General features: G+C 49.7%; 1 protein-coding gene across 2 annotated transcripts in view; it reads left to right on the forward strand.

Moving 5' to 3' along the window:
• The first annotated feature begins 18,943 nt into the window (after positions 1-18,943).
• Positions 18,944-27,441, forward strand: part of srcin1a (SRC kinase signaling inhibitor 1a) — a 101,244-nt gene continuing 92,746 nt past the window's right edge. The window contains exon 1 of one of the 2 annotated variants that reach the window (XM_064988363.1): positions 18,944-19,045. In XM_064988363.1, coding sequence (XP_064844435.1) covers positions 19,021-19,045 — 25 coding nt within the window. In that variant the 5' untranslated portion in view covers positions 18,944-19,020. The remainder of the gene's footprint in view (positions 19,046-27,441) is intronic. The other variant, XM_064988362.1, reaches the window with a different exon arrangement.

Below are 27,441 nucleotides of genomic sequence, written 5' to 3' on the forward strand. Positions count from 1 at the left end.
GTCCTATCCAATATTCATGTGACGATTTAGCACCAATTCCTCCCTGCATAATCACACACACACACACACACACACACACACACACACACACACACACACACACACACACACACACACACACACACACACACACACACACACACACACACACACACACACAATATTCACGTGCCGATTTAGCACACTCACACCACTACTCAAAGAGCAGTAGAGAAATGCAAGTGTGAGCTTTAAAAAGTTGAGCTCGTCACAGCATATCATAGTGTCTGAGTCATTGATGCCATATTTGACTCATTCGTTACACACACAATAGCCAGACCCTACAAGGCCTACAGAGCTTCCACTGGGACTCCCTCCACATCTCTCTCACTCTCTCCCACTGGCACATAAAATGGAGTTAAAACACAGCCAATGTCAGTGGATTACTGTCTGCAGTACACGGTAGCCTACACCCAACATGGCCTTAGAGAGAGATCAGGAGAAGAAGGAAGCAGAGATACGGAGAGATGGCATGAGAATAGATGAAGGACGCGGAGGGATAATGGGGGAGAGAAAGGATGAGTGGAGGGAATAGGAAGAGAGGGAAGGAGAGAAGGCGCTGACGTAGGGAGTCCTGATGTTTAACAGCATAGCGAGAGGAGAGGAGCAATACCCAGGGGACACAAAGGGAACATGCGTGCGTGTGGGTCTATGTGTAGATATCAATGCGTGAGAAAGGTTGTTCAGGGTCAAGACTACATCACCCCCGCGCCGGATCAAGAGTTCCTTCCCGCCTCCAGTCTGAGGGGTTGCTCACAGGTCCAGGATCAGCTGAGATATAGATGTTAGAGATGTTCCTACTGTATGCTGTTCACGACCTGAGATGGTTAAATAAAGGTGAAATAAAAAAAATATAAAAAAACCTTTATCATACCTTTACCATGCCTTTACCATGCCTTTACCATACCCTTACCATGCCTTTGCCTTTACCATGTGAGCCCTGCCTATGGGCACTAGCACATGCAGCTCTACCCATATCCCACTGTTGCCAAGGTGATGTCACAGAGCAAAGAAAGGCCTATGTTCATCTTACTGCCTCTCTCTCTCTCTCTGTCTCTTCTCCTCTCTCTCTCGCTCTCTTCCCCTCTCTCTCTCTCTCTCTCTCTCTCTTCCCCTCTCTCTCTCTCTTCCCCTCTCTCTCTCTCTCTCTCTCTCTCTCTCTCTCTCTCTCTCTCTCTTCCCCCCTCTCTCTCTCTCTCTGTCTCTTTCTCTCTCTCTTCCTCTCTCTCTCAATCCATCTCTCTCTCTCTCTCTCTCTCTCTCTCTCTCTGTCTCTTCCTCTCTCTCTCAATCCATCTCTCTCTCTCTCTCTCTCTCTCTCTCTCTCTCTGTCTCTTCCTCTCTCTCTCAATCCATCTCTCTCTCTCTCTCTCTCTCTCTCTGTCTCTCTCTCTCTCTGTCTCTCTCTCTGTCTCTTCCTCTCTCTCAGTCCATCTCTCTCTCTCCCCCTCGCTCTCACTCTCTCTGTCTCTTCCTCTCTCTCAATCCATCTCTCTCTCTCCCCCTCACTCTCTTTCTCTGTGTCTCTCTGTGTCTCTCTGTGTCTCTCTGTGTCTCTCTGTGTCTCTCTGTGTCTCTCTGTGTCTCTCTCTTTCTCTCTCCCTCTCACTCTCCCTCTCTCTCTTTCTCTCAATCTTTCCGAAACACATATATCCTCTTACTGGGCAGTCAGATATATTTTCGAAACAATGCTCAAGTGTCCTTAATGAGGCAATCTAGCCGTCCCTGCATAACCATTACTGCTAGTGTCGTGATTAGCCTGGAGCCCTTTAGTCAGCACATCCATCCCTGAACCCACACACACACACACACACACGCACACACACGCACACGCACACACACACACACACACTCCCATTGTCCTCTACTTTAGCCCAAGCCTTATCTACTAAATTCTGCCCCTCTTTCCTGGAGATGTGTTATCTGTCCCAGTGTCCCAGTGTCAGTGTCAGGTAGGGAGAGACGTGGCCTTAGTGACCCAGCAGTGCATAATGAGACATGTGACTCAGGTTCCTCAGCCCCTCAGAAGCAGCTTTGTCAGGACGGTGTGTCTCTCTGTTGGTAGCCTGGCAGGGGAGGCCTGTAATGTCAAGTGCCATTGGAGGCGTCGTCACGAGGGTCCACGAGGTCGCGCTGCCTCTCTGCACCACACCGCAGCGCAGGCCAGCCTGTCACATTGTGCTTCACTGCTCTCCTACACCCTGTATTACAGTTGGAGCTCTCGGATCAGGGTGTGGTGGTCAGTCTGTATTCTGTTGGCAGCCCCTCTATCCCCTGCTGTGCCCCCCCCCCAATCCTTCTCCCCATCACCGTGCCCTCTGTCCACTGGTAGACAGTGCTACAGAATTCGGGCCCAGTGATCCGGAGACAGGCCTTTTAATTGGCTATGTTCTCATTAGCAGCAGTATGGGAGTGATCCAGGCATCTGTCTCCCCTGCTTAGCCCCCAGTCAGACCCTCATCACCTCAGGGGGCTCCGTCCGGCAGGACCCTCTCTGCCTGCTCAACAGCCTCATTATGTCCTTTGGTTAGTCCATGCTACTAGCACACTCTGAAGCCCCCAGATACTTATCTCTACGATCTGTAGTGGAGTCATTAAAGGTGAGCCATGTGGAGTGGAGGAGTCTTCCTACTCCCACACTTCTCTCTCTCTCTATTTCTCTCTCTCTCTCTCTCTCTTTCTCAATTCAATTCAATTTAAGGGCTTTATTGGCATGGGAAACACATGTTAACATTGCCCAAGCAAGTGATGTAGATGATAAACGAAAGTGAAATAAACAATAACAATGAACAGTAAAAATTACACTCACAGAAGTTCCAAAATTATAAAGACATTTCAAATGTCATATAAGGTCTATATACAGTGTTGTAACGATGTGAAAATAGTTCAAGTACAAAAGGGAAAATAAATAAACATAAATATGGGTTGTACTGTATTTACTCTCGCTATCTCTCACTTCTCTCTCAATTCAATTCAAGGGGTTTTATTGGCATGGGGAACATATGTTTACATTGCCAAAGCAAGTGAAATGAATAAACAAAAGTAAATCCTACACTCACACAAGTTCCAAAAGAATGAAGACATGTCAAATGTCATGTTATGTCTATAAACACACTGCCGTGATGGAACACTGTGGTATTTCACCCAATAGATATGGGAGTTTATCAAAATTGGATTTGTTTTCAAATTCTTTGTGAGTCTGTGTAATCTGAGGGACATATGTGTCTCTAATATGGTCATACATTTGGCAGGAGGTTAGGAAGTGTCACGCCCTGACCTTATAGATCCTTTTAATTCTCTATTTGGTTAGGTCAGGGTGTGACTAGGGTGGGCAATCTATGTTTTCTATTTCTATGTTGGCCAAGTATGGTCCCCAATCAGAGGCAGCTGTCTATCGTTGTCTCTGATTGGGGATCATACTTAGGCAGCTTTTTTCCACCTGTAGTTTGTGGGATCTTGTTTTTGGTATTGTGCTGTTTAGCCCTACTAGACTAGACTAGTTTCGTATTTGTTGTTTTGTCGGCGATCATTTAATAAATGAAAATGTACGCCTACCACGCTGCACCTTGGTCCGATCCTTCCATCGACGAACGTCACATGAAGCACAGCTCAGTTCCAGCTAATCTTGTGGGCAATGTCTTGTGGGCAATGTCTTGTGGGCAATGTCTTGTGGGCAATGTCTTGTGGGCAATGTCTTGTGGGCAATGTCTTGTGGGCAATGTCTTGTGGGCAATGTCTTGTGGGCAATGTGCACATAGCCTGTCTTCTCTTGAGAGCCAGGCCTCTCCTTCTCAGTAGCAAGGCTATGCTCAATACGTCTGTACATAGTCAAAGATTTCCTTAGTTTTGGGTCAGTCACAGTGGTCAGGTATTCTGCCACTGTATACTCTCTGTTTAGGGCCACATAGCATTGTAGTTTGCTCTTTTTTTTGTTGTGAATTTGTTCCAATGTGTCAAGTAATTATCTTTTTGTTTTCTCATAATTTGGTTGGGTCTAAACGTGGTTCTCTCCACTTATTACAAGGGCTCAATAGCTATCCTTCAGAGAGCAAGACTCTCTCTCTCTCTCCACTTATTACAAGGGCTCAATAGCTATCCTTCAGAGAGCAAGACTCTCTCTCTCTCCACTTACTACAAGGGCTCAATAGCTATCCTTCAGAGAGCAAGACTCTCTATCTCCACTTACTACAAGGGCTCAATAGCTATCATTCAGAGAGCAAGACTCTCTCTATCTCCACTTACTACAAGGGCTCAATAGCTATCCTTCAGAGAGCAAGACTCTCTCTATCTCCACTTACTACAAGGGCTCAATAGCTATCATTCAGAGAGCAAGACTCTCTCTGTCTCCACTTACTACAAGGGCTCAATAGCTATCCTTCAGAGAGCAAGACTCTCTCTCTCTCCACTTACTACAAGGGCTCAATAGCTATCCTTCAGAGAGCAAGACTCTCTCTCTCTCCACTTACTACAAGGGCTCAATAGCTATCCTTCAGAGAGCAAGACTCTCTCTCTCTCCACTTACTACAAGGGCTCAATAGCTATCCTTCAGAGAGCAAGACTCTCTCTCTCTCCACTTACTACAAGGGCTCAATAGCTATCCTTCAGAGAGCAAGACTCTCTCTCTCTCCACTTACTACAAGGGCTCAATAGCTATCCTTCAGAGAGCAAGACTCTCTCTCTCTCCACTTACTACAAGGGCTCAATAGCTATCCTTCAGAGAGCAAGACTATCTCTCTCTCTCTCTTCCGCCCGTCATTCTCTTTTTCTGTCTCACACACAAACACACTTCTCCAACACACGCATGGCCTTTGATTTGGCTGTTTCATATCAGGGACATTAGATGCAGCGTAGGTTTTTCTATTACATTTGACACGGTTTTAAGGTTGCACAACATAGATAATGGAGGGAGGGAGGGGGAGCAGGGGTAAAGAAGACAGAAATGGAGTGAGAGAAGGGATGCTGGAATGTGATAAAGGCTGCTGTGATAAGCACTGTGACTGAGCCTGGAGAGGAGAGCTGAATAAACAGAGGGATGGAGAGGAGAGAGAGAGAGAGGAGGGGGGAGGGATGGAGAGGAGAGAGGGAGAGGAGGGATGAAGGGGAGAGAGGGAGAGGAGGGGGAGGGATGGAGAGGGAGAGAGGGAGAGGAGGGATGAAGGGGAGAGAGGGAGAGGAGGGGGAGGGATGGAGAGGAGAGAGGGAGAGGAGGGATGGGGGGAGGGATGGAGGGAGAGGAGAGAGGGGAGAGGAGGGGGAGGGATGGATGGAGAGGAGAGAGGGAGAGGAGGGGGAGGGATGGAGAGGAGAGAGGGAGAGGAGGGATGGAAAGGAGAGAAGTAGAGGAGGGGGAGGGATGGAGAGGAGAGGAGAGAGGGAGAGGAGGGATGGAGAGGAGAGAGGGAGAGGAGGGAAGGAGAGGAGAGAGGGAGAGGGAGAGGAGGGGGAAGGATGGAGAGGAGAGAGGGAGAGGAGGGATGGAGAGGAGAGGACAGAGGGAGAGAAGGGGGAGAGATGTAGAGGAGAGGGGGAGAGGAGGGGGAGGGATGGAGTGGAGAGAGGTAGAGGTGTGATGGAGGGGAGAGAGGGAGAGGAGAGAGGGAGAGGAGGGATGGAGAGGAGAGAGGGGAGAGGAGGAATGTAGAGGAGAGAGGGAGGGGAGGGGGAGGGATGGAGAGGAGAGAGGGAGAGGAGGGATGGAGAGGAGAGAGGGAGATGAGGGATGGAGAGGAGAGAGGGAGAGGAGGGGGGATGGAGAGAGGGAGAGGAGGGGAGGGGGAAGGATGGAGAGAAGAGAGGTAGAGGAGGGATGGAGAGGAGATAGGGAGAGGAGGGATGGAGAGGAGAGAGGGAGAGGAGGGGAGGGATGGAGAGAGGGAGAGGAGGGGGAAGGATGGAGAGAAGAGAGGTAGAGGAGGGATGGAGAGGAGAAACAGAGAGGAGGAAGAAAGGCACAGGGAAGGGAGGAGAGCTGAATAACCAGAGGGATGATTGGGTGTGATAGAGGAAGGCAAAGACAGAGCCTGTTTGCAGATGGCTCGCTCCGAAGATACAAGGAGAGAACAGGAGACAGACCCACAGGGAGAGAACAGGAGACAGACCCACAGGGAGAGAACGGGAGACAGACCCACAGGGAGAGAACGGGAGACGGACCCACAGGGAGAGAAAGGGAGACAGACCTACAGGGAGAGAAAGGGAGACAGAGCCACAAGGAGAGAACAGGAGACAGACCCACAGAGAGAGAACAGGAGACAGCCCCACAGAGAGAAAACAGGAGACAGCCCCACAGGGAGAGAACAGGAGACAGCCCCACAGAGAGAAAACAGGAGACAGACCAACAAAGAGAGAAAGGGAGACAGAGCCACAAGGAGAGAACAGGAGACAGACCCACACAGAGAGAACAGGAGACAGCCCCACAGGGAGAGAAAGGGAAACAGCCCCACAAAGAGAGAACAGGAGACAGACCCACAGAGAGAGAACAGGAGACAGACCCACAGAGAGAGAACAGGAGACAGACCCACAGAGAGAGAACAGGAGACAGACCCACAGGGAGAGAACAGGAGACAGCCCCACAGAGAGAGAACAGGAGACAGCCCCACAGAGAGAGAACGGGAGACAGCCCCACAGGGAGAGAACGGGAGACAGCCCCACAGGGAGAGAACAGGAGACAGCCCCACAGAGAGAGAACAGGAGACAGCCCCACATGGAGAGAACAGGAGACAGCCCCACAGAGAGAGAACAGGAGACAGCCCCACAGGGAGAGAACGGGAGACAGCCCCACAGGTAGAGAAAGGGAGACAGCCCCACAGAGAGAGAACGGGAGACAGCCCTACAGAGAGAGAACAGGAGACAGACCCACAAGGAGAGAAAGGGAGACAGCCCCACAGAGAGAGAACGGGAGACAGCCCGACAGGGAGAGAACGGGAGACAGCCCCACAGGGAGAGAACGGGAGACAGCCCCACAGGGAGAGAAAGGGAGACAGCCCCACAGGGAGAGAACAGGAGACAGCCCCACAGGGAGAGAAAGGGAGACAGCCCCACAGGGAGAGAAAGGGAGACAGCCCCACAAGGAGAGAACGGGAGACAGCCCCACAGAGAGAGAACGGGAGACAGCCCTACAGAGAGAGAACAGGAGACAGACCCACAAGGAGAGAAAGGGAGACAGCCCCACAGAGAGAGAACGGGAGACGGCCCGACAGGGAGAGAACGGGAGACAGCCCCACAGGGAGAGAACGGGAGACAGCCCCACAGGGAGAGAAAGGGAGACAGCCCCAAAGGGAGAGAAAGGGAGACAGCCCAACATGGAGAGAAATGGAGACAGCCCCACAGAGAGAGAACAGGAGACAGCCCCACAGGGAGACAGCCCCACAGGGAGAGAAAGGAGACAGCCCCACAGAGAGAGAACGGGAGACAGCCCGACAGGGAGAGAAAGGGAGACAGCCCGACAGAGAGAGAAAGGGAGACAGCCCCACAGAGAGAGAACAGGAGACAGACCCACAAGGAGACAAAGGGAGACAGACCCACAGGGAGAGAAAGGGAGACAGCCCCACAAGGAGAGAACGGGAGACAGCCCCACAGGGAGAGAAAGGGAGACATCCCCACAGGGAGAGAACGGGAGACAGCCCCACAGGGAGAGAACAGGAGACAGCCCCACAAGGAGAGAACAGGAGACAGACCCACAGGGAGAGAACAGGAGACAGACCCACAGGGAGAGATCAGGAGACAAACCCACAGGGAGAGAACAGGAGACAGCCCCACAATGAGAGAACAGGAGACAGACTCACAGGGAGAGAACAGGAGACAGCCCCACAATGAGAGAACAGGAGACAGACTCACAGGGAGAGAACAGGAGACAGCCCCACAGGGAGAGAACAGGAGACAGCCCCACAGGGAGATAACAGGAGACAGCCCCACAGGGAGAGAACAGGAGACAGACCCACAGGGAGAGAACAGGAGACAGACCCACAAGGAGACAAAGGGAGACAGACCCACAGGGAGAGAAAGGGAGACAGCCCCACAAGGAGAGAACGGGAGACAGCCCCACAGGGAGAGAAAGGGAGACATCCCCACAGGGAGAGAACAGACAGCCCCACAGGGAGAGAACAGGAGACAGCCCCACAAGGAGAGAACAGGAGACAGACCCACAGGGAGAGAACAGGAGACAGACCCACAGGGAGAGATCAGGAGACAAACCCACAGGGAGAGAACAGGAGACAGCCCCACAATGAGAGAACAGGAGACAGACCCACAGGGAGAGAACAGGAGACAGACCCACAGGGAGAGAACGGAGACAGACCCACAGGGAGAGAACAGACGGACCCACAGGGAGAGAAAGGGAGACAGACCTACAGGGAGAGAAAGGGAGACAGAGCCACAAGGAGAGAACAGGAGACAGACCCACAGAGAGAGAACAGGAGACAGCCCCACAGAGAGAAAACAGGAGACAGCCCCACAGGGAGAGAACAGGAGACAGCCCCACAGAGAGAAAACAGGAGACAGACCAACAAAGAGAGAAAGGGAGACAGAGCCACAAGGAGAGAACAGGAGACAGACCCACACAGAGAGAACAGGAGACAGCCCCACAGGGAGAGAAAGGGAAACAGCCCCACAAAGAGAGAACAGGAGACAGACCCACAGAGAGAGAACAGGAGACAGACCCACAGAGAGAGAACAGGAGACAGACCCACAGAGAGAGAACAGGAGACAGACCCACAGGGAGAGAACAGGAGACAGCCCCACAGAGAGAGAACAGGAGACAGCCCCACAGAGAGAGAACGGGAGACAGCCCCACAGGGAGAGAACGGGAGACAGCCCCACAGGGAGAGAACAGGAGACAGCCCCACAGAGAGAGAACAGGAGACAGCCCCACATGGAGAGAACAGGAGACAGCCCCACAGAGAGAGAACAGGAGACAGCCCCACAGGGAGAGAACCAGCCCCACAGGTAGAGAAAGGAGACAGCCCCACAGAGAGAGAACGGGAGACAGCCCTACAGAGAGAGAACAGGAGACAGACCCACAAGGAGAGAAAGGGAGACAGCCCCACAGAGAGAGAACGGGAGACAGCCCGACAGGGAGAGAACGGGAGACAGCCCCACAGGGAGAGAACGGGAGACAGCCCCACAGGGAGAGAAAGGGAGACAGCCCCACAGGGAGAGAACAGGAGACAGCCCCACAGGGAGAGAAAGGGAGACAGCCCCACATGGAGAGAAAGGGAGACAGCCCCACAAGGAGAGAACGGGAGACAGCCCCACAGAGAGAGAACGGGAGACAGCCCTACAGAGAGAGAACAGGAGACAGACCCACAAGGAGAGAAAGGGAGACAGCCCCACAGAGAGAGAACGGGAGACGGCCCGACAGGGAGAGAACGGGAGACAGCCCCACAGGGAGAGAACGGGAGACAGCCCCACAGGGAGAGAAAGGGAGACAGCCCCAAAGGGAGAGAAAGGGAGACAGCCCAACATGGAGAGAAATGGAGACAGCCCCACAGAGAGAGAACAGGAGACAGCCCCACAGGGAGACAGCCCCACAGGGAGAGAAAGGGAGACAGCCCCACAGAGAGAGAACGGGAGACAGCCCGACAGGGAGAGAAAGGGAGACAGCCCGACAGAGAGAGAAAGGGAGACAGCCCCACAGAGAGAGAACAGGAGACAGACCCACAAGGAGACAAAGGGAGACAGACCCACAGGGAGAGAAAGGGAGACAGCCCCACAGGGAGAGAACGGGAGACAGCCCCACAGGGAGAGAAAGGGAGACATCCCCACAGGGAGAGAACGGGAGACAGCCCCACAGGGAGAGAACAGGAGACAGCCCCACAGGGAGAGAACAGGAGACAGACCCACAGGGAGAGAACAGGAGACAGACCCACAGGGAGAGATCAGGAGACAAACCCACAGGGAGAGAACAGGAGACAGCCCCACAATGAGAGAACAGGAGACAGACTCACAGGGAGAGAACAGGAGACAGCCCCACAATGAGAGAACAGGAGACAGACTCACAGGGAGAGAACAGGAGACAGCCCCACAGGGAGAGAACAGGAGACAGCCCCACAGGGAGAGAACAGGAGACAGACCCACAGGGAGAGAACAGGAGACAGACCCACAGGGAGAGAACAGGAGACAGACCCACAGGGAGAGAACGGGAGACAGCCCCACAGGGAGAGAACAGGAGAAAAACCCACAGGGAGAGAACAGGAGACAAACCCACAGGGAGAGAACGGGAGACAGACCCACAGGGAGAGAACGGGAGACAGACCCACAGGGAGAGAACGGGAGACAGACCCACAGGGAGAGAACAGGAGACAGACCCACAGGGAGAGATCAGGAGAAAAACCCACAGGGAGAGAACAGGAGACAGACCCACAGGGAGAGAACGGGAGACAGACCCACAGGGAGAGAACGGGAGACAGACCCACAGGAAGAGAACAGGAGACACACCCACAGGGAGAGAACAGGAGACAGCCCCACAGGGAGAGAACAGGAGACAGACCCACAGGAAGAGAACAGGAGACAGACCCACAGGGAGAGAACAGGAGACAAACCCACAGGGAGAGAACGGGAGACAGACCCACAGGGAGAGAACGGGAGACAGACCCACAGGAAGAGAACGGGAGACAGACCCACAGGAAGAGAACAGGAGACAGCCCCACAGGGAGAGATCAAGAGACAAACCCACAGGGAGAGAACAGGAGACAAACCCACAGGGAGAGAAAGGGAGACAGCCCCAAAGGGAGAGAAAGGGAGACAGCCCAACATGGAGAGAAATGGAGACAGCCCCACAGAGAGAGAACAGGAGACAGCCCCACAGGGAGACAGCCCCACAGGGAGAGAAAGGGAGACAGCCCCACAGAGAGAGAACGGGAGACAGCCCGACAGGGAGAGAAAGGGAGACAGCCCGACAGAGAGAGAAAAGGAGACAGCCCCACAGAGAGAGAACAGGAGACAGACCCACAAGGAGACAAAGGGAGACAGACCCACAGGGAGAGAAAGGGAGACAGCCCCACAAGGAGAGAACGGGAGACAGCCCCACAGGGAGAGAAAGGGAGACATCCCCACAGGGAGAGAACGGGAGACAGCCCCACAGGGAGAGAACAGGAGACAGCCCCACAAGGAGAGAACAGGAGACAGACCCACAGGGAGAGAACAGGAGACAGACCCACAGGGAGAGATCAGGAGACAGACCCACAGGGAGAGAACAGGAGACAGCCCCACAATGAGAGAACAGGAGACAGACTCACAGGGAGAGAACAGGAGACAGCCCCACAATGAGAGAACAGGAGACAGACTCACAGGGAGAGAACAGGAGACAGCCCCACAGGGAGAGAACAGGAGACAGCCCCACAGGGAGATAACAGGAGACAGCCCCACAGGGAGAGAACAGGAGACAGACCCACAGGGAGAGAACAGGAGACAGACCCACAGGGAGAGAACGGGAGACAGCCCCACAGGGAGAGAACAGGAGAAAAACCCACAGGGAGAGAACAGGAGACAAACCCACAGGGAGAGAACGGGAGACATCCCCACAAGGAGAGAACAGGAGACAGACCCACAGGAAGAGAACAGGAGACAGACCCACAGGGAGAGATCAGGAGAAAAACCCACAGGGAGAGAACAGGAGACAAACCCACAGGGAGAGAACGGGAGACAGCCCCACAGGGAGAGAACAGGAGACAGACCCACAGGGAGAGAACAGGAGACAGACCCACAGGGAGAGAACAGGAGAAAAACCCACAGGGAGAGAACAGGAGACAGACCCACAGGGAGAGAACTGGAGACAGACCCACAGGAAGAGAACAGGAGACACACCCACAGGGAGAGAACAGGAGACAGCCCCACAGGGAGAGAACAGGAGACAGACCCACAGGAAGAGAACAGGAGACAGACCCACAGGGAGAGAACAGGAGACAAACCCACAGGGAGAGAACGGGAGACAGACCCACAGGGAGAGAACAGGAGACAGACCCACAGGAAGAGAACAGGAGACAGACCCACAGGAAGAGAACAGGAGACAGCCCCACAGGGAGAGATCAAGAGACAAACCCACAGGGAGAGAACAGGAGACAGACCCACAGGGAGAGAACGGGAGACAACCCAACAGGGAGAGAACAGGAGACAGACCCACAGGGAGAGAACCGGAGACAGCCCAACAGGGAGAGAACAGGAGAAAGCCCCACATGGAGAGAACAGGAGACAGACCCACAGGTAAAGATCGGGAGACAGCCCAACAGGGAGAGATCAGGAGACAAACCCACAGGGAGAGAACAGGAGACAGACCCACAGGGAGAGAACGGGAGACAACCCAACAGGGAGAGAACAGGAGACAGCCTCACAGGGAGAGAACGGCAGACAGCCCCACAGAGAGAGAACAGGAGACAGCCCCACAAGGAGAGAACAGGAGACAGACTCACAGGGAGAGAACAGGAGACAGACCCACAGGGAGAGAACGGGAGACAGCCCAACCGGGAGAGATCAAGAGACAAACCCACAGGGAGAGAACAGGAGACAGCCCAACAGGGAGAGATCAGGAGACAAACCCACAGGGAGAGAACAGGAGACAGACCCACAGGGAGAGAACGGGAGACAGCCCAACAGGGAGAGAACAGGAGACAGCCCCACAAGGAGAGAACAGGAGACAGACTCACAGGGAGAGAACAGGAGACAGACCCACAGGGAGAGAACGGGAGACAGCCCAACCGGGAGAGATCAAGAGACAAACCCACAGGGAGAGAACAGGAGACAGACCCACATGGAGAGAACGGGAGACAACCCAACAGGGAGAGAACAGGAGACAGCCCCACAAGGAGAGAACAGGAGACAGACCCACAGGGAGAGAACCGGAGACAGCCCAACAGGGAGAGATCAGGAGACAAACCCACAGGGAGAGAACAGGAGACAGACCCACAGGGAGAGAACAGGAGACAGACCCACAGGGAGAGAACAGGAGACAGACCCACAGGGAGAGAACAGGAGAAAGCCCCACATGGAGAGAACAGGAGACAGCCCCACAGGGAGATAACAGGAGACAGACCCACAGGGAGAGAACAGGAGACAGCCCCACAAGGAGAGAACAGGAGACAGCCCCACAAGGAGAAGCCTACAGAGGGAGGAGAGAGATGAGGGGAGAGGAAGAGGGTGGCAAATTAGGGGCACAGTAGTTATCCTTAAAGACTTGGAGAAAGAAATAGAAGGAGCATAGTTTCATTGAGGGCCAATATATTTATCCTCTACTTTCATGGGCAATTATGGGCAATAATAGGCAATTATATATTTGCAGATACATGATAATGAGGTGTCAGGAGGGAGAACACTGTTCACACATACACTTCCAAAACATAGACCCTCACAAGTACACGGATACACACACTCACGCAGGAATGTTTAATGGATATTATGGGTATGCAGAGACACACCCATCCATTCAACTTGATTTAAATCCCAACTTCAGATCAGGATTGCAGAAGTGGCTTGTTTACTATTGGGAAATTCAGTCTCACTATCAGCTTGCTGACTCATGCTTCCTAATGCCTGAATAAACCAGTAGAGAGCCTAGTGCAAGTACTGTAAGCTGGCTCTGTGCACACATCAGAATCATTAAAAGGTCAAAGAGGACTCAGTATGCCATTCATTTCTCATCTGTATGTATTAGTTGTTCATTCGCTTGGTGGGTAGAGAGTTGTTGTGGAAGGCAGGTCGATAAACCATTTTGTTTTCTTGTTTATTTGTCCTTGTAAGGCACACAGTACTCTTGCTACGTTAGCACCGTGTATATGTACAAACACACACACACACACGCACAAACATCACTTGCTCACTTGAACAGAGAGTGGAAAAAACAAGTGGCAGTAAAACTGGAGTAAAATGTCAGGGTTTTTTACATTGAGAGATTGAGAGAGGTAAGAGTGTGTGTGTGTGTGTGTGTGTTAGTGAGAGAGGTAAGACTGTGTGTGTGTGTGTGTGTGTGTGTGTTTGTTTGTTAGTGAGAGAGGAAGACAGGTTTGTGTGTGTGTGAGTGTTAGAGGTAAGTCAGGTGTGCGTGTGTTTGTGTGTGTGTTAGTGAGAGAGGTAAGATATACATGTCTGTGAGTGTGTTAGAGAGAGAGGTAAGACAGGTGTGTGTGTTAGTGAGAGAGGTAAGACAGGTGTGTGGGTTCGTGAGAGCAGTAAGACAGGTGTGTGGGTTAGTGAGAGAGGTAAGACAGGTGTGTGTGTTAGTGAGAGAGGTTAGACAGGTGTGTGGGTTAGTTAGAGAGGTAAGACAGGTGTGAGTGTGTTAGTGAGAGAGGTAAGACAGGTGTGTGTGTGTGTTAGTGAGAGAGGTAAGACAGGTGTGTGTGTTAGTAAGAGAGGTAAGACAGGTGTGTGTGTTAGTGAGAGAGGTACGACAGGTGTGTGTGTTAGTGAGAGAGGTTAGACAGGTGTGTGGGTTAGTGAGAGAGGTAAGACAGGTGTGAGTGTGTTAGTGAGAGAGGTAAGACAGGTGTGTGTGTGTTAGTGAGAGAGGTAAGACAGGTGTGTGTGTTAGTGAGAGAGGTAAGACAGGTGTGTGGGTTAGTGAGAGAGGTAAGACAGGTGTGTGTGTTAGTGAGAGAGGTAAGACAGGTGTGTGGGTTAGTGAGAGAGGTAAGACAGGTGTGTGAGTGTTAGTGAGAGAGGTAAGACAGGTGTGTGTGTTAGTGAGAGAGGTAAGACAGGTGTGTGTGTTAGTGAGAGAGGTAAGACAGGTGTGTGTGTGTTAGTGAGAGAGGTAAAACAGGTGTGTGTATTAGTGAGAGAGGTAAGACAGGTGTGTGTGTGTGTTAGTGAGTGAGGTTAGACAGGTGTGTGGGTTAGTGAGAGAGGTAAGACAGGTGTGTGTGTGTTAGTGAGAGAGGTAAGACAGGTGTGTGTGTGTTAGTGAGAAAGGTTAGACAGGTGTGTGGGTTAGTTAGAGAGGTAAGACAGGTGTGAGTGTGTTAGTGAGAGAGGTAAGACAGGTGTGTGTGTGTGTGTTAGTGAGAGAGGTAAGACAGGTGTGTGTGTGTTAGTAAGAGAGGTAAGACAGGTGTGTGTGTTAGTGAGAGAGGTACGACAGGTGTGTGTGTTAGTGAGAGAGGTTAGACAGGTGTGTGGGTTAGTGAGAGAGGTAAGACAGGTGTGAGTGTGTTAGTGAGAGAGGTAAGACAGGTGTGTGTGTGTTAGTGAGAGAGGTAAGACAGGTGTGTGTGTTAGTGAGAGAGGTAAGACAGGTGTGTGGGTTAGTGAGAGAGGTAAGACAGGTGTGTGTGTTAGTGAGAGAGGTAAGACAGGTGTGTGGGTTAGTGAGAGAGGTAAGACAGGTGTGTGAGTGTTAGTGAGAGAGGTAAGACAGGTGTGTGTGTTAGTGAGAGAGGTAAGACAGGTGTGTGTGTTAGTGAGAGAGGTAAGACAGGTGTGTGTGTGTTAGTGAGAGAGGTAAAACAGGTGTGTGTATTAGTGAGAGAGGTAAGACAGGTGTGTGTGTGTGTTAGTGAGTGAGGTTAGACAGGTGTGTGGGTTAGTGAGAGAGGTAAGACAGGTGTGTGTGTGTTAGTGAGAGAGGTAAGACAGGTGTGTGTGTGTTAGTGAGAGAGGTAAGACAGGTGTGTGTGTGTTAGTGAGAGAGGTTAGACAGGTGTGTGGGTTAGTGAGAGAGGTAAGACAGGTGTGTGTGTGTGTTAATGAGAGAGGTATGGCAGGTGTGTGGGTTAGTGAGAGAGGTTAGACAGGTGTGTGGGTTAGTGAGAGAGGTTAGACAGGTGTGTGGGTTAGTGAGAGAGGTAAGACAGGTGTGAGTGTGTTAGTGAGAGAGGTAAGACAGGTGTGTGGGTTAGTGAGAGAGGTTAGACAGGTGTGTGGGTTAGTGAGAGAGGTTAGACAGGTGTGTGGGTTAGTGAGAGAGGTTAGACAGGTGTGTGGGTTAGTGAGAGAGGTTAGACAGGTGTGAGTGTGTTAGTGAGAGAGGTAAAACAGGTGTGTGTATTAGTGAGAGAGGTAAGACAGGTGTGTGTGTGTGTTAGTGAGTGAGGTTAGACAGGTGTGTGGGTTAGTGAGAGAGGTAAGACAGGTGTGTGTGTGTTAGTGAGAGAGGTAAGACAGGTGTGTGTGTGTTAGTGAGAGAGGTAAGACAGGTGTGTGGGTTAGTGAGAGAGGTAAGACAGGTGTGTGTGTTAGTGAGTGAGGTTAGACAGGTGTGTGGGTTAGTGAGAGAGGTAAGACAGGTGTGTGTGTGTTAGTGAGAGGGTAAGACAGGTGTGTGTGTGTTAGTGAGAGAGGTAAGACAGGTGTGTGTGTTTAGTGAGAGAGGTTAGACAGGTGTGTGGGTTAGTGAGAGAGGTAAGACAGGTGTGTGTGTGTGTTAATGAGAGAGGTATGGCAGGTGTGTGGGTTAGTGAGAGAGGTTAGACAGGTGTGTGGGTTAGTGAGAGAGGTTAGACAGGTGTGTGGGTTAGTGAGAGAGGTAAGACAGGTGTGAGTGTGTTAGTGAGAGAGGTAAGACAGGTGTGTGGGTTAGTGAGAGAGGTTAGACAGGTGTGTGGGTTAGTGAGAGAGGTTAGACAGGTGTGTGGGTTAGTGAGAGAGGTTAGACAGGTGTGTGGGTTAGTGAGAGAGGTTAGACAGGTGTGTGGGTTAGTGAGAGAGGTAAGGCAGGTGTGTGTGTGTCTGCTTTGTCGTGTGGTGTTAGTAATTGATCTTCTCTGGGGACCACTGCTGCCAGTTTAACAGGGATATACACCTTGTGTCACCCTGTGGGAAATAGTGTGTACCGCTCTGTCACCAGGCATAGCACTACCATAGCGACCGACTGGTCCCTCCCTGGTCTGGTCTCGTCAGTTCCTTCCTGCTCTTCATCAGAACCCCTCCTCAGGCCAATATACTGGTCCCTCCCTGGTCTGGTCTCGTCAGTTCCTTCCTGCTCTTCATCAGAACCCCTCCTCAGGCCAATATACTGGTCCCTCCCTGGTCTGGTCTCGTCAGTTCCTTCCTGCTCTTCATCAGAACCCCTCCTCAGGCCAATATACTGGTCCCTCCCTGGTCTGGTCTCAGCAGCTCCTTCCTGCTCTTCATCAGAACCCCTCCTCAGGCCAATATACTGGTCACTCCCTTTTCTGGTCTCAGCAGTTCCTTCCTGCTCTTCATCAGAACCCCTCCTCAGGCCAATATACTGGTCCCTCCCTGGTCTGGTCTCAGCAGTTCCTTCCTGCTCTTCATCAGAACCCCTCCTCAGGCCAATATACTGGTCCCTCCCTGGTCTGGTCTCAGCAGTTACTTCCTGCTCTTCATCAGAACCCCTCCTCAGGCCAATATACTGGTCACTCCCTTTTCTGGTCTCAGCAGTTCCTTCCTGCTCTTCATCAGAACCCCTCCTCAGGATTAACAACACTCATCCTGACATGTTCATTAAACAGCGTCATAATCTCACATGGACCATTGGGCAGAGCAGAGCACTGTGGATGGGCCTGAGAAGTAAATACACACACACGCACACACGCACAAACGCACACAAACGCACACACACACACTGGGCTTTGTTCAGTCAGGTCTCTGTGTTAAGCCGTGGGAGTGTGTGTAAACACTCAGACCCAGTGGTGTTAATTACGCACACACTCTTCTCTCTCCTAGTTCTGATTGGTTGATAGGGGTCATTGTGATGAAATAGGCTAGAGAACAACCGCCAAGTGTCTCCTACACACAACACTTTTATTGAAGGGAATGACTGGAGCATAGAGAGATGGGGGTATCTGCACTATTCCTTTGGTAGATATAGATTCAAAGCTTTATTAAATCAAAAGACTGCATCACATATAGAGAGGAGAAAGAAAGAGGGACAGGAGGTGAGGATGAGGGAGGGGGAGAGAGAGGTAAGGATGAAGGATGAAGGAGGGGAAGAGAGAGGTGAGGATGAAGGAGGGGAGAGAGAGGTGAGGATGAAGGAGGAGGAGAGAGAGAGATGTGAGGATGAGGGAGGGGGAGAGAGATGTGAGGATGAAGGAGAGGGAGAGGGAGAGAGAGAGGTGAGGATGAAGGAGATGGAGAGGGAGAAAGATGAGGATGAAGGAGGGGAAGAGAGAGAGAGAGAGAGAGAGAGGAGAGAGAGAGAGAGAGGGGGTGAGGATGAAGGAGAGAGAGAGAGAGATGAGGATAAAGGCGAGGGAGAGGGAGAGAGATGAGGATGAAGGAGGGGAAGAGAGGGGTGAGGATGAGGGAGAGGGAGAGAGAGAGATGAGGATTATGGAGGGGAAGAGAGAGAGGTGAGGATGAGGGAGGGGAAGAGAGAGATGAGGATGAAGGAGAGGGAGAGAAGGAGAGAGACAGAGAGAGATGAGAGAGGCGGGGCATAGGCAGATGGCAAGATGAAGGGAGGGAGAAGAGGAGGATGAGGACAGGTTGGGCAGAGCTGGCGGGGAGCGGAAGTGTTGCTGGGGCAACAGGAGAGACGATGAGGTGGGACATGTCAGTGGAGTGTCAATAATATGTGGCCTGGCTGGCTGACAGGACACACACAGACATACTGTATACGATACACAAGTACAAAGACCCAGTGTCTTTAGTTCGCCAGCCAATCCATAAAGTGATATGAGAATATAGTAATACCATATATTCTCTTCCTGTGATTTAACCTGCTCTGCTAGCTTGGCAGAGCTAATGAGATGTACATAATGTGAGAGATGAGCGAGAAGGAGAGAGATGGACAACAAGGGTCACGCAAGTAGACAGAAAGGCACAGAGACAATGTTAGGAACTGGCAGCCTTTCTCATCCAGCTCACCCACTGGGGTTTGCTCACACACTGTCTCTCTCTCTCTCTCTTTCTGTCTCTCTCCTTTCTCCCTCACTTCCCGCCTTCTCCTTTTCTTCTCTTTCTCTCTCCCCCTCTCCGAGTCTCAGTCAGTGTCTGAGGTGTAGAAAGTGGGGTGGGAGAAGACAGAGCGGGTTGGAGGGATGAAATGACCAGAAGAGAGGGAGAGAGGGCTCACAGGTGTGCAGATGGAGAATGTTGAGGAACACTCAGGTGGGCAGTACGTATCCTCTTCCCCTCCTCCCTCTGTTTGTCTGTCCTTTCCTTTTGTCCTTCCTATTCCTCCACTTTCAATTACGCTCAACACATTTGTTCTGTATTTCTCTCCCGTTCTCTCCATCTCTTCGCCGCTGTGTCTTTGTGTGCTGTTAAAGTGTGTGTGTTTGCTAGCAGGGCTCTGGTATTTAGGGGACAGTCTCAGCCTGCTGTCTGTCTGTTAATGCAGTCACGTAGCCTGCTGACACTTTTCTAAGGCTGCTCTTCCAGATTACAGTTTACTGCTGCTGGTTCGGTCATGGAAATATGCTTGTGAGGCGTTGTCATGGTTTCAGATGTGCCTTCTGTCTCTTTGGCCATTGTGTTTTGAGAGAGTGTGTTTGTGTGTGTTTACGTGTGTGTGTGCGTGTGTGTGTAAAGAGCTTGTATTACAGCATGTGAATGCATGTGTGTTAACATAAAGCTAACTTGTGTGCGCCTGTGTTACCTGAGAAACTACATTATGTGGATAGTGGACATACTGTAGCGGGACCACGCCCATGTGTTTACCATGTCTTTACCATGTCTTTACCATGTCTATACCATGTGTTTACTATTCCTTTACCATACCTTTACCATGCATCTACCATGTCTATACCATGTGTTTACTATTGCTTTACCATGTCTATACCATGTGTTTACTATTGCTTTACCATGTCTATACCATGTCTATACCATGTGTTTACCATGTCTATACCATGTCTATACCATGTCTATACCATGTTTTTACCATGTCTATACCATGTCTATACCATGTCTATACCATGTCTATACCATGTTTTTACCATGTCTATACCATGTCTATACCATGTTTTTACCATGTCTATACCATGTCTATACCATGTTTTTACCATGTCTATACCATGTTTTTACCATGTCTATACCATGTCTATACCATGTTTTTACCATGTCTATACCATGTCTATACCATGTCTATACCATGTGTTTACTGTTCCTTTACCTTGCCTTTACCATGTCTATACCATGTGTTTACTATTCCTTTACCATGTCTTTACCATGCATTTACCATGCCTTTACCATGCCTTTACTATGCCTCTACCATGTCTATACCATGTGTTTACTATTCCTTTACCATGTCTATACCATGTCTATACCATGTGTTTACCATGTCTATACCATGTCTATACCATGTCTTTACCATGCCTTTTACCATGTCTATACCATGTGTTTACTGTTCCTTTACCATGCCTTCACCATGTCTATACCATGTGTTTACTATTCATTTACCATGCCTTTACCATGCCTTTACCATGCCTTTACCATACCTTTACCATAACTTTATCATGCCTTTACCATGTCTATACCACGTGTTTACTATTCCTTTACCATGCCTTTACCATGTCTATACCACGTGTTTACTATTCCTTTACCATGCCTTTACCATGTCTATGCCATGTCTATACCATGTGTTTACTATTCCTTTACCATGTCTTTACCATGCCTTTACCATGCCCTTACCATGTCTATACCATGTGTTTTACTATTCCTTTACCATACCTTTACCATGCCTCTACCATGTCTTTCACAAGCCTTTCGCTACACTCGCATTAACATCTGCTAACCATGTGTATGTGACAAATAAAGTTTGATTTGATTTGATTTACCATGTGTTTACTATTCCTTTACCATGACTTTACCATGCCTTTACCATACCTTTACCATGCCTCTACCATGTCTATACCATGTGTTAACTATTCCTTTACCCTGCCTTTACCATGCCTTTACCATGTCTATACCATGTGTTTACTATTCTTTTACCATGCCTTTACCATGTCTATACCATGTGTTTACTATTCCTTTACCATGCCTTTACCATGCCTTTACCATGTCTATACCATGTGTTTACTATTCCTTTACCATGTCTATACCATGTGTTTACCATGCCTTTCCCATGTCTATACCATGTGTTTACTATTCCTTTACCATGTCATTACCATGCCTTTACCATGCCTTTACCATACCTTTACAATGCCTCTACCATGTGTTTACTATTCCTTTACCATACCTTTACATGTCTATACCATGTGTTTACTATTCCTTTACCATGTCTATACCATGTGTATACTATTCCTTTACCATGTCTATACCATGTCTATACCATGTGTTTACTATTCCTTTACCATGTCTTTACCATGCCTTTACCATGTCTATACCATGTGTTTTACTATTCCTTTACCATACCTTTACCATGCCTCTACCATGTCTTTCACAAGCATTTCGCTACAATCGCATTAACATCTGCTAACCATGTGTATGTGACAAAGTTTGATTTGATTTGATTTACCATGGGTTTACTATTCCTTTACCATGCCTTTACCATGCCCTTACCATACCTTTACCATGCCTCTACCATGTCTATACCATGTGTTAACTATTCCTTTACCCTGCCTTTACCATGCCTTTACCATACCTTTACAATGCCTCTACCATGTGTTTACTATTACTTTACCATACCTTTACCATGCCTCTACCATGTCTATACCATGTGTTTACTATTCCTTTACCATGTCTATAACATGTCTGTACCATGTGTTTACTATTCCTTTACCATGTCTATACCAAGTCTATATCATGTGTTTACTATTCCTTTACCAGGCCTATACCATGTGTTTACTATTCCTTTACCATGTCTATGCCAGACATGCAGAGATGCGATTCGCCACCTGGTCATCAGAAGGGGGAAAGGAGAAGATTATTTGTGTGTCGTCTGCATAGCAATGATAGGAGAGACCATGTGAGGTTATGACAGAGCCAAGTGACTTGGTGTATAGCGAGAATAGGAGAGGGCCTAGAACAGAGCCCTGGGGACACCAGAACGGGCAAGGTTGAACACCAGACGGGCTTCCCGGGAGTTGTAAGACAGGCAGGGAGCCCAGCCAACAGCGAGTTGTGGTGAGAGCGCGTGGTGAGGAGACAGATTCTCGCCACGCCACCTGGTAGGAGCGACCTGTCAGGTAGGACGCAATCCAAGCGTGGGCCGCGCCGGAGATGCCCAACTCGGAGAGGGTGGAGAGGAGGATCTGATGGTTCACAGTATCGAAGGCAGCCGATAGGTCTAGAAGGATGAGAGCAGAGGAGAGAGAGTTAGCTTTAGCAGTGCGGAGCGCCTCCGTGATACAGAGAAGAGCAGTCTCAGTTGAATGACTAGTCTTGAAACCTGACTGATTTGGATCAAGAAGGTCATTCTGAGAGAGATAGCGGGAGAGCTGGCCAAGGACGGCACGTTCAAGAGTTTTGGAGAGAAAAGAAAGAAGGGATACTGGTCTGTAGTTGTTGACATCGGAGGGATCGAGTGTAGGTTTTTTCAGAAGGGGTGCAACTCTCGCTCTCTTGAAGACGGAAGGGACGTAGCCAGCGGTCAGGGATGAGTTGATGAGCGAGGTGAGGTAAGGGAGAAGGTCTCCGGAAATGGTCTGGAGAAGAGAGGAGGGGATAGGGTCAAGCGGGCAGGTTGTTGGGCGGCCGGCCGTCACAAGAAGCGAGATTTCATCTGGAGAGAGAGGGGAGAAAGAGGTCAGAGCACAGGGTAGGGCAGTGTGAGCAGAACCAGCGGTGTCGTTTGACTTAGCAAACGAGGATCGGATGTCGTCGACCTTCTTTTCAAAATGGTTGACGAAGTCATCTGCAGAGAGGGAGGAGGGGGGGGGAGGGGGAGGAGGATTCATGAGGGAGGAGAATGTGGCAAAGAGCTTCCTAGGGTTAGAAGCAGATGCTTGGAATTTAGAGTGGTAGAAAGTGGCTTTAGCAGCAGAGACAGAGGAGTAAAATGTAGAGAGGAGGGAGTGAAAGGATGCCAGGTCCGCAGGGAGGCGAGTTTTCCTCCATTTCCGCTCGGCTGCCCTGAGCCCTGTTCTGTGAGCTCGCAATTAGTCGTCGAGCCACGGAGCGGGAGGGGAGGACCGAGCCGGCCTGGAGGATAGGGGACATAGAGAGTCAAAGGATGCAGAAAGGGAAGAGAGGAGGGTTGAGGAGGCAGAATCAGGAGATAGGTTGGAGAAGGTATGAGCAGAGGGAAGAGATGATAGGATGGAAGAGGAGAGAGTAGCGGGGGAGAGAGAGCGAAGGTTGGGACGGCGCGATACCATCCGAGTAGGGGCAGTGTGGGAAGTGTTGGATGAGAGCGAGAGGGAAAAGGATACAAGGTAGTGGTCGGAGACTTGGAGGGGAGTTGCATTGAGGTTAGTGGAAGAACAGCATCTAGTAAAGATGAGGTCGATCGTATTGCCTGCCTTGTGAGTAGGGGGAAGGTGAGAGGGTGAGGTCAAAAGAGGAGAGGAGTGGAAAGAAGGAGGCAGAGAGGAATGAGTCAAAGGTAGACGTGGGGAGGTTAAAGTCGCCCAGGACTGTGAGAGGTGAGCCGTCCTCAGGAAAGGAGCTTATCAAGGCATCAAGCTCATTGATGAACTCTCCGAGGGAACCTGGAGGGCGATAAATGATAAGGATGTTAAGCTTGAAAGGGCTGGTAACTGTGACAGCATGGAATTCATAGGAGGCGATAGACAGATGGGTAAGGGGAGAAAGAGAGAATGACCACTTGGGAGAGATGAGGATCCCGGTGCCACCACCCCGCTGACCAGAAGCTCTCGGGGTGTGCGAGAACACGTGGGCGGACGAAGAGAGAGCAGTAGGAGTAGCAGTGTTATCTGTGGTGATCCATGTTTCCGTCAGTGCCAAAAAGTCGAGGGACTGGAGGGAGGCATAGGCTGAGATGAACTCTGCCTTGTTGGCCGCAGATCGGCAGTTCCAGAGGCTACCGGAGACCTGGAACTCCACGTGGGTCATGCGCGCTGGGACCACCAGATTAGGGTGGCCGCGGCCACGCGGTGTGGAGCGTTTGTATGGTCTGTGCAGAGAGGAGAGAACAGGGATAGATAGACACATAGTTGACAGGCTACAGAAGAGGCTACGCTAATGCAAAGGAGATTGGAATGACAAGTGGACTACACGTCTCGAATGTTCAGAAAGTTAAGCTTACGTAGCAAGAATCTTATTGACTAAAATGATTGAAATGATACAGTACTGCTGGAGTAGGCTAGCTGGCAGTGGCTGCTTTGTTGACTTTGTAGGCTAGCTGGCAGTGGCTGCGTTGTTGACACTACACTAATCAAGTCGTTCCGTCGAGTGTAATAGTATCTACAGTGCTGCTATTCGGTGGCTAGCTGGCTAGCTAGCAGTGTTGATTACGTTGCGTTACGTTAAAAGAACGACAATAGCTGGCTAGCTAACCTAGAAAATCGCTCTAGACTACACAATTGTCTTAGATACAAAGACGGCTATGTAGCTAGCTAGCTACGATCAAACAAATCAAACCGTTGTACTGTAATGAAGTGAAATGAAAATGTGATACTACCTGTGGAGCGAAGCGGAATGTTGACCGGGTTTTTGAAGTTCTATTCGGTAGACGTTGGCTAGCTGTTGGCTAGCTAGCTAGCAGTATCTCCTACGTTAAGGACGACAAATAGCTGGCTAGCTAACCTCGGTAAATTAAGATAATCACTCTAAGTCTACACACTCTAAACTACACAATTATCTTGGATACGAAGACAGCAAAGACAACTATGTAGCTAGCTAACGCTACACTAATCAAGTCGTTCAGTTGAGTGTAATAGTTTCTACAGTGCTGGTAATCGGTAGACAGTGGACGTTAGCTAGCTGCTGGGCAGATAGCAGTGTAGACTACGTTAGGACGACGAAATACGATAATTACGCAATTATCTTTGATACAAAGACGGCTATGTAGCTAGCTAAGAAGAAATTGCTAAGATTAGACAAATCAAACCGTTGTACTATAATGAAATGTAATGAAAAGTTATACTACCTGTTATACCTGTTATAAAGTTATACTATTCCTCTACCATGTCTATACCATGTCTATACCATGTGTTCACTATTCCTTTACCATGGCTTTACCATGTCTATACGATGTGTTTACTATTCCTTTACCATGCCTTTACCATGTCTATACCATGTGTTTACTATTCCTTTACCATGTCTATACCATGTCTATACCATGTGTTTACTATTCCTTTACCATGGCTTTACCATGTCTATACGATGTGTTTACTATTCCTTTACCATGCCTTTACCATGTCTATACCATGTGTTTACTATTCCTTTACCATGTCTATACCATGTGTTTACTATTCCTTTACCATGCCTTTACCATGTCTATACCATGTGTTTACTATTCCTTTACCATGTCTATACCATGTGTTTACTATTCCTCTACCATGTCTATACCATGTCTATACCATGTGTTCACTATTCCTTTACCATGGCTTTACCATGTCTATACAATGTGTTTACTATTCCTTTACCATGCCTTTACCATGTCTATACCATGTGTTTACTATTCCTTTACCATGTCTTTATCATGTCTATACCATGTGTTTACTATTCCTTTACCACGTCTTTTTTCATGTCTATACCATGTGTTTACTATTACTTTACCAAGCCTTTTACCATGTCTACACCATGTGTTTACTATTCCTTTACCATGCCTTTACCATACCTTTGCAATGCCTTTACCATACCTTTACCATGCCTTTACCATACATTTACCATACCCTTACCATGCCTTTTCCTTTACCATGTGAGCACTGCCTATGGGTACTAGCACATGCAGCTCTACCCATATCCCACTGTTGCCAAGGTGATGTCACAGAGCAAAGAAAGGTCTATGTTTATCTTATTGCCTCTCTCTCTCTATATCTTTCTCTCTCTCTCTCTCCCTCTCTCTCTCTCTCTCTCTCTCTCCTTGTCTCTCTCTCTCTCCCTCACTCTCTCTCTCCCTCATTCTCTCTCTCTCTCTCTCTCTCTCTCTCTGTCTCTCTGTCTCTCTCTCTCTCTCTCTCTCTCTCTCTCTCTCTGTCTCTCTCTTTCTCTTTCTCTCTCTCTCTCTCTCTCTCTCTCTCTCTCTCTCTCTCTCTCGCTCTCTCTCTCTTTTTCACACTCTCTACTTCCATCGTCTGAGCTGCTATCATTGCCATTGGAACACATTACTGAGACAGGTGGTGGGTCCATCCAGTGTGGTATAGTTCATCATTATCCCCCTATAATGGCCCTATCCTCCAGGCTCAGTAATGGACAGTACGGTGAAGCCCATCCACTCATCTGAGGCTTGATGGTGATGTCACACCTGCACAGGTTGCACATAAAGCCAGTCAGGCATGGAGGAGCAGGAGCAGCATCTGGACTGCCTGGAGGTAGCTGCCTGACAACCTGTCTGTTTTTCTGTCTGTGTATCTGTCTGTGTGTAGATGAGCTGGTTAGTCTAGACATCCAGTATTATTGAGCTACAATGCTGTGAGTACTGAAGAGCAGGCATAACGGAATATTTCAAAGCAGTGTTCTTCTGCATTTTAGTGGTAGTGTGTGTGTGTGCGCGCAAAACACACACACACACACACACACACACACACACACACACACACACACACACACACACACACACACGAACGCACGAAGGGTGGCAGTGTCTCTCTCTGGCTTTCATCAGCCCCCTCTGTGTTCTGAGGCAATGGAGGTAAACACCTCTCCTCCCTTCCTCTGTCTCCCCTTCAACTCTCATCTCTGTGTGCACTGAATCGTAAAGCAGAAGTGTGTTTGTGTGTTTGTGTGTTTGAGTGTGTGTGTGTGTGTGTGTGTGTGTGTGTGTGTGTGTGTGTGTGTGTGTGTGTGTGTGTGTGTGTGTGTGTGTGTGTGTGTGTGTGTGTGTGTAGTGATCCTTGAAATAACACTTGGCCTCCCCTTCCCTTCATCTTTCTCTTGCTGTTCCTTCTTGAAAATAATGTTTTTCTATTAATTAGTCAGGTGAACCTCTGGAGTTTAACCGACTATTTATTCATTCCTCTGGTTCGATTTCCTCACTGAATAGAAATAACAGGCGTAGAAAGGGAAGGGGTGTGTGTCAATGATCGAAAGGATCAATAACAGGTGGATAAAAGTGTCACGGTGCTCACAAACACGGCACGGGCACGCGCACCACCCACACGCACACACACACACACACACACACACACACACACACACACACACACACACACACACACACACACACACACACACACACACACACACACACACACACACACACACAGACCACACAGGGTTGGGGATTAGACAAAAGGTGTGCACTCTTCGCAACAGTGATTTTCCCATCATCAACAATACACACCCACGCTCCTCTCTATCCTCAGAAAGGGTAGAGAGAAAGAGAGAATGGATGTATGTATTTATAAACAGAGAGCTACAGTGAGAGAAAGAGAGAGACTGGGAGAAATAAACAGAGATGTGAAGTGAGCTGAAAGAGAGAACATTTACTATATTAAAACAAGGTCA

Source organism: Oncorhynchus masou, chromosome 15 (genome assembly GCF_036934945.1).
Source record: "Oncorhynchus masou masou isolate Uvic2021 chromosome 15, UVic_Omas_1.1, whole genome shotgun sequence".
NCBI lineage: Eukaryota > Metazoa > Chordata > Actinopteri > Salmoniformes > Salmonidae > Oncorhynchus > Oncorhynchus masou.